Below are 8,070 nucleotides of genomic sequence, written 5' to 3' on the forward strand. Positions count from 1 at the left end.
CAGGTGTGTGTGTGTGTGTGTGTGTGTGTGTGTGTGTGTGTGTGTGTGTGTGTGTGTGTGTGTGTGTGTGTGTCTGTGTGTGTGTGTGTCTGTGTGTGTGTGTGTCTGTGTGTGTGTGTGTGTGTGTGTGGGGTGGAGGGGGGATGTACAGCAGTTGGTATACAGTCATGTCAATGTAATCAAGCATAAGGACTTTATCTTTGTGTGAGAGAGAGGGGGTGGGAGAGAGTCGAGGAGATAGAAATATTGTTGCATTGACAGACAACCAGGGATATTTGTAAAGCTTTTCTGTATTTAATTGTTTACAATAACACTAATATATCCTCCCTCTCGTTCCCAGGTCCTAGTGCCCCCCTGGTTCCGGTCCACCTCCCTGGCACCGGGCGTTTCATCCCTCCCGTGGAATGCAAAATGAAGTTCCCCTTTAAGAGCAACCCGGCCCACCGCCTGTCCTGGGGTCCCGCGAGCGCAGCCCTGATGGCCTTAGGGCTGGGGGGGGAAACAGAGGGAGGGGAGGGAGGGGAGACGGAGGGAAAGAATTCTCTCTCTCCTTCTCCTCCTCCTCTTTCTCAGCAGGGTTTGTTGCCGATTCCTTACACAACACAACCTCCGCAAATGCCCCAACAACAACAACAGGGGCGTATGCGTTCACCCAGCCCGCACCGCAACTGGCAACGCAACCAAGGCAACAACCAACAGGGCAATGGCTTCTTCGGCAACCAGCAACATTATCAACAAGGAAACAACAGCAACCAAAGCAACCAGCGACGCTACCGACGCAACTCTCTAGACAGCTCGGCTCACCGCGGCAACAAAGCGGACTATGACAGAGAGCAGCAACCAACACAGCAACCGCCTTACATGAGCAACGGAGGCAATAACCCTGGCAACAGCGCTGGCAACGGTCACCAGGGGCGATCGCGGCAGAGGAGGGGGGGGTCGCTGGGCCCGGGGGGGGGACAGGAGCGAGGCTGGAGCAGAGACAGAGACAGAGACTTCCACTTCAACCCCCACCAGCATCAGTTTCAGCATCACGCCCATCCGTACTACAACAACCCCCACAATGCACCATTCCAGCCGCCGCCAGGCCCGCCGCCGTACCCCAACCCAAACTACCACAGCTTGCCTCGCTGCGGGCCGCCCCCCCCTCCCCCTGACATGCTCCTGGGGGGTCCAGGGGGGCCGGGGGGTCCGGGGGGGCCACAGGGGGGATGGGGCTTCACCACACCACCACGCATGAGACGGCAGTTCAGCGCGCCAGACCTCAAACAAAACAACAACTCACAGGGAGGACTCTGATTGACCTAATGCTGTAGGATAAAGAATAGGCTGCAAGTGTGTGTGTGTGTGTGTGTGTGTGTGTGTGTGTGTGTGTGTGTGTGTGTGTGTGTGTGTTTCAGCACTTTTACAATACTGAGTCAGCGCGTCACACACCAAACTAACATCACACACACGTTCTGTATCTTCAATCCTGCTGTGTGTGTGTGTGTGTGTGTGTGTGTGTGTGTGTGTGTGTGTGTGTGTGTGTGTGTGTGTGTGTGTGTGTGTGTGTGTGTGTGTGTGTGTGTGTGTGTGTGTGTGTGTGTGTGTGTGTGTGTGTGTGTGTGTGTGTGTGTGTGTGTGTGTGTGTGTGTGTGTGTTAGGGATGGGCTTAATTGAACCTTTGCAATAATGTTAACTTTGTGGCAGCAATGCAACATCTCACCAGCGATTTTTAACAGTTTTTTTGTAGACAGAGAAAACGTCCCCAATGCGCCGCATACGTATATTTTTTAACTTGGCGGTTGAACTTTACGAGCCGTAAGATTTCATAGACACTGTATTTTGTATTTCATCCCCTCAGCAATTTTTACACAAAAAAATTTAAAAATATGAATTGATAATTGATCGTAAATTTTCCCGATCGATCAAGGAAATTTCTTGAAATGCCCATCCCTAGTGTGTGTGTGTGTGTGTGCGTTTGTGTGCAAGTGTGTGTCTGGTTGCATGTGTGTGTGTCTGTGTGTGACTGTGTGTGCGTGTGTGTAGCTTGCTCCTAGCCGTCGAGTTAGCACGGGTTAGCTGTAAAGTCTTTTAGTTTCAGTTGTATGTCTCTGCTGTTTGCGCGGCTGTCAGTTTGTTGATCAGTGGTCTGTACCCAGGTGCCTTAAAGCCCGTGTGTTAGCTCGCGGCGGCGCTGGCGGAAGTCGCCCGTTGAGGTTGTGTTTTCATTTTAAAAAGATGAAGAAAGTTGATTGTTGCAAGACGGATGTTTTTGTACTGTAGCTCCTCGTTTAGCCGTTCGTTAGACAGGAGGCTAACTAGCGTGGTGGTATGCAAGTATACAAGTATGCAAGTATGCAAGTATGCAAATAAACAAGTATACAAGTATGCAGCTACACACGGGAACGTATTAGCTTAGCATAGCATAAACAAAGCAGCATTCAGGTTGTACGGGAGGCAACGTTGATACGACTTATGATACAGCTTGGACGAGTTTAATCGTTAATATCATTTTAAAGTCTCTACGAGGAACTTTTTTAATATTTCTGAAACAGTCTAATTTTTCCTCTGATGACCATGAATGACATGCAACAGCAAACCAGACCATCAGTGCAAAGAATGCTATTTTTATATAGTTTTTCTTAATGCCTTTGTCATGGGTATAAGTATGCTCACCCAGGAACAACAGCTGGCGTGGTAAAACACTACTGCTTTAGTCCAAAGGGGGGCGCTAGAGTTAACAAAACCTAGAAAAGTTCCTCTGAGCACCTTGTTAACATCAAGGAAAATCTGCAGTGCTGTGATGATATATTTCCCCGTCGAGAGCTCATATTTACCGTGTTTTTCCGTGTGACTTGAATGCTACTTGAGTGCTACAAAAACCAAAGAAAGCTGCTCTGTGGCGCCTCCCGCTGGTGAGGGCACGCCAATGCACAGACGGACGGACGGAGAAAAGTTTTAAAAAGTTTTAAAAAGTGTCTTTAACTGACGAACAGAAAAGATGCTAGACTCGCATGTGGGATGGTTTTAAAGAGTTCTGTGTGTATATTTGAAGTGTAATCTCGATTCCCGAATTTTATTTTTTTGTGTCTTTGTTGTTTTTATGAAGATGAATTTTATGTTTTAAAAGAAAAAAGAAATACGAGGCTGCGACGTATGAATCGTGAAGAGGAACGATGACCTCATAAGGAATACTGACTGATATATCTGACAAGACATTAATGGGAGAGATGTAGGACTACAAAATGGAATCATGGTGAAACGGAATGGAACGTGAAAGCTAGGAACTCTGGGATATGTAGTTCATAATGAGAAGGACAACAGAGAGAAAGAGAGAGAGAGAGACAGAGAGAGTGATACAATAAGCTTTTTGGTTTTGATGTAGGAACAGCTATACATATTTTAAAGTTCCTCATAGCACCTTTTTAAATGGAAGCAGCTTATGATTTGTATTGACGAGTATTGATACACACCAGAGAGAGAGAGAGCAAAAGAGAGAGAGATGGAGAGAGTGAGAGAGAGAGGGATGGAGATGGAAAGAGAGATGGAGAGAGAGAGAGATACAATAAGCTTTTTGGATTTGAAGTAGGAACAGACACTACGACATTATTTTGACGATACTGACTGAGGTGATATTATGTCCACGGGACGAGGAATAAAAAGATGTCGGGGAGTTGGAAATTGTGGCTTTGCTTTTTTTAAAACAACAATAATGACAGTTAAAGATATCTGATATTCCAATCCCCATAGTATCTGCTATTTAGTATGGTAGCAAAAAGGATTTAGGATGTCCTGATTCTTGTGACCGGATTTAGTATGCTTAGAAATACCCGGATGTCTACTAGATACGACGGAGATTGTTAGTGTTGAAGTCAGCATCCTATTTTGGGGTGTTTCTGACCCACAATCCAGTGCGCACCGGAAGTGACGTCACATCGACGAAGCCTCCGTATGAAAACAACCAGCGATATAAAAACAAGAGGCAAGATCAAGGAGCCATGTTAGGATGAAATAAATTAGTTAAAGTATGTCCCAAGTGTAGCATACTGCATCCTAACTAGATTATGTTTATGGTCAGATGTAGTATGTAGGAGAGGAAAAAGAAAGAGACCTCATGGTTACAGGGAGGAACCTCATCCTACCAACCTAAAAAAAAAATAGCTGCACATTTCCAACTTCCCACATCGAAACTGAAACTGGACAATGAGGCGTTCGCTGTCAGTAGGAGCTGCGAGTTAAAGGGATAGATCAACATTTTAAAAACAGACATGAAAAGGCAAGGAAAGTGTATTTCTATAGCACAATACAGACACAATTCAGACCACTCAGAGTGCTTCACAGGGTCAAGAAATACATCAAGATTAAAAATACATCAAGATTAAAAATACATCAAGCATTGAATACACATTAAAAAAGTATAGAAAAAAATGCAACCTGGGAAGCTCCTTTGTCCGCCACGTGTGTATTTTGGTTCTGAAATCACATGACGTGGAAAAATCTAGAGCGCAACATAATGTGGTAAAAATAAACAAAGTCTCAACAGGCTCACTGCAGGAGCGTTAAGCTGAGTGATGCTGTGAAGTTTATCTCCTGACCTGCTCCCCTTGACTACCAGTGTTTGAGCTAAGCTAACCAGGATGAGAGACCTTTAAACATTGCACATTTCTATATCAAAAATACAAGCACGGTTAACATACACACACACACACGCACATACACAGGAGAGGGACACACACACACACACGCAGGAGAGGGACACACACACAGAGAGACACACATACACAGGAGAGGGACACACACACAGAGAGAGAGGGAGACGCACACACACACACACACACACACACACACACACACACACACACACACACACACACACACACACACACACACACAGGAGAGGAACAAAAAGAGGCAAAAAGATTTTTTTTTAAATCTTGAACTATTCCTTTAACCCGGCCCACACAGAGCAATGCATTGTGGGAGATGACGAGTGGAGGCATCTTTGCACTCCGTGACATTTATTTTTTTCAAAGACGTTTTTTTCCACAAAAGTTTGGAATCAACCAACCAACCAACCAATGGGAGCTCTCCTTTAACTTCCCTTCCCTGGCGGCATTAGCCAATAAGGAGAAGGGAGGGAGTTGCCAAGACGATATTTGACAAATTATTTTTGAACACAAGAATTGATTGTGATTGTGTCCCACCGAGAAGCAAGACATTAGCAGTGTTTTGAGTCTGCGTTGCAACTTGGGCTGTGTTCCGAAAAAAGCCCTATTAACGTCTTTTCAAACGACACAGAAGTTTTTTTTTATTTTATTATTCTTTATTGCTTCTGTATACTTATATGGTCCGACAAACTTTGCATACACAATGGATGGTTAAGTAGACAGTATGTAGTATATACATGTTGAGTATGTAGGAGGGAGGACGTTAGTAGGGCTTTAACAACACAGCCCTAGTCTCTGCTGCTGTCTACGGTTTGGAACAATCACGGGACAATCTTGATGACCATGTGTTACCGCCGGGCATGATGGGAAATGATGTTTTTTTGACTTTTCATTTATCCTTTTTTTTTTTTTTTTAAGATTTTTTTTTCATTTCCAGCTTGAGCTTTTCTGATTGGCTGATTTTTTGATTTTTTTTTCATTTTACTTTGTGTATTTGTTTTGCTTCCTGTCCCGTCGCTTTGTGATGACATCATCACTATTATTAATATATAATAATTTACTATAAACGTATACGTGTCATTAATATCGGGTTCCTTTCGGATGCTGCTACAGGGAGCTCCTTCGCCCTAATGCAACCGCCTGAGTGTGTTACTGTATGTGTGAGTGTGTGTGAGTGTGTGTGAGTGTGAGTGTGTGTGTGTGTGTGTGTGTGTGTGTGTGAGTGTGTGAGTGTGTGTGTGTGAGTGTGTGAGAGTTGGACGTCAGTGTGTGTGTGTGTGTTTATGGGGTTCATTTAGAATCATAATCTAAAGTTTGTTTTACTTTATAAAGCTGATTTAACTGTTTTTTTCTTCTAATCGTCTGTTTATTTTTTATTTTTTTTTGAGGAGAAGGAGGGGCCTGTAAAGGAGGGGGGGGGCGTGGTGTGTAACCCGACACTGCTGCTGCAGGATTATGGAACATTCTAGAACTCTCTGAACATTCTAGATCTCCACTGGAATATAATGGAAGAACTCACCAGGAACATTCTAGAACTACTAGAGACTCCTCCCCCTCTCTCACTGGCCCCGCCCCTTCACTGCTCCAATCACACGCTCAGAATCTGTGACATCACCTGTCGTCACACACACACACAGAAAGACACAAACACACACACACACACACAGAAATACACACACACAGACACACACACGTGGACAGCGATGTCACCTTCTAGCCCTCCTCCTATTGGCTCACGGCCCTTCAGTCAGTTTGTTTTTTTCTTGTTTTTTTCCTGTTTGTTTGTTTGTATCAGGAACCAATCCTCAGGCTCCACTGCAGACATCACCATGGCAATAAACTGTCAGTAAGAATGAATAACCTGACTCGACTCTTGATTTACTGTGTGTGTGTGTGTGTGTGTGTGTGTGTGTGTGTGTGTGTGTGTGTGTGTGTGTGTGTGTGTGTGTGTGTGTGTGTGTGTTTTGGTCTTGGGGATGATTTTAGGATTCTGTATATTCACTTAAAGTAGAGAAACAAAGATTGGTCCCTTTTGACTTTGACTCTCAATTTAATCAATTCTCTTGACATTTCTTCTTTTCCAAAAAAAATCACAATTGAAAAAAAAAATCAATAAACCTTCCTCCTCTAATTTCTTTTTTTATCACCCTTATCCACCGAGACGTTAAACTGCATTAATTGCATTAAAAACTGGAAAAATTAAGGTGTTCTAAAAAAAAACATCGACAGATAGTACAGAAGAGTGTTAGGGCCACAGGGAAAGAAAAAAAATGTAGAGGAATTTTTTTTTAGGAGGAAATTTTTTCTAGGAAGGTTATCTTTGCATTTGTCCGGTACCCACTAGTTGAGCTTGTAGAACGCGACCACCTCTTCAAGCTTCTGAGTTGTTTTTTTTCTGAATAGATGCAGTTTTTGGAGTCCTGATACTGACCACTGTGTGTGTGTGTGTGTGTGTGTGTGTGTGTCTTTCTGTGTGTGTGTGTGTGTGTGTGTGTGTGTGTGTGTGTGTGTGTGTGTGTGTGTGTGTGTGTGACACTGACCACTACACCGTGTTTATGAGCTAAAAGAGAAATCATTTCTTTGTTACTAAAGCCCATTCCGAAGTTCAGTTTCACCAGTTCACCTACACAAGGCGTTCTGTCATATGAGCTGTTTGATGGAGAATTAAAGGGTGGACTTATTTTTTTTTTATAATTCCTCCTCAAAAGAAATTATAAAAAAAAAAAATCTTCAATTATTTTTTTTTGAGGAAATAGTAGAAATTTTTACTTTATTCTCGAAATGAATAGTGATAAAAAAAGAATAAAAAAAAAATCCTCCTCTAATTATTTTTCAGAAATTATACAGTTGTAGCATAGTTACCAGCAGCGGTCTGATATCAACACACCAACAGTTAACAGTTGGGTCCTATCACACGCACACACACACACACACACACACACACACACACACACACACACACACACACACACACACACACACACACACACACACACACACACACACACACACACACAGCAGAGATACAAGAGGCTACAGGCTACTCTAACACACCCGCAGTCATTAGTTTTTCAGAGACAGTCTTTCAGGAGCAAAAGTTTTAGAGTTTTAGTTTATCCAGAATGTTGCGTCATCTCTTCATCTTCTCCCTCGTCTTCCTCCTGTCCCGCGTGCGCACGGTTACCTCGGAGACCGGTTGCCACAGCGACAGGGACCGTGACGACCGGCCGAGGGAGAACTGCACAGCGGCCGGTTTCAGTGACGTACCGACGGGACTCCAACCCACGACCAAGGTAATGTGACGTAACTTTATTTAAACAGGTGTTTAGACCAAAGGAGAGATGCAAGGTAGTGACACATCAGGACGCATGGGACAACTGAGTTTTTATACTTTATTTTTGTTATATATGAACATAAAACA

At 43.7% G+C, this 8,070-nt stretch overlaps 1 protein-coding gene across 2 annotated transcripts in view; it reads left to right on the plus strand.

The window, feature by feature from the left end:
* LOC307268963 (kinesin-like protein KIF1C) overlaps nucleotides 1-1,483 on the plus strand; it is a 69,658-nt gene extending 68,175 nt beyond the window's left edge. For both annotated transcript variants that reach the window (XM_080051777.1, XM_080051776.1), the window contains exons 27-28: nucleotides 1-3; nucleotides 341-1,483. The exon at nucleotides 1-3 is cut by the window's left edge and continues 262 nt beyond it. In XM_080051777.1, the coding sequence (XP_079907903.1) occupies nucleotides 1-3; nucleotides 341-1,299 (962 nt within the window). In that variant the 3' untranslated portion in view covers nucleotides 1,300-1,483. The remainder of the gene's footprint in view (nucleotides 4-340) is intronic.
* Nucleotides 1,484-8,070: the final 6,587 nt, after the last annotated feature.

The sequence above is a fragment of the Ammodytes marinus genome (genome assembly GCF_949987685.1).
Source record: "Ammodytes marinus genome assembly, chromosome: 23".
Classification (NCBI taxonomy): Eukaryota; Metazoa; Chordata; class Actinopteri; order Uranoscopiformes; family Ammodytidae; genus Ammodytes; species Ammodytes marinus.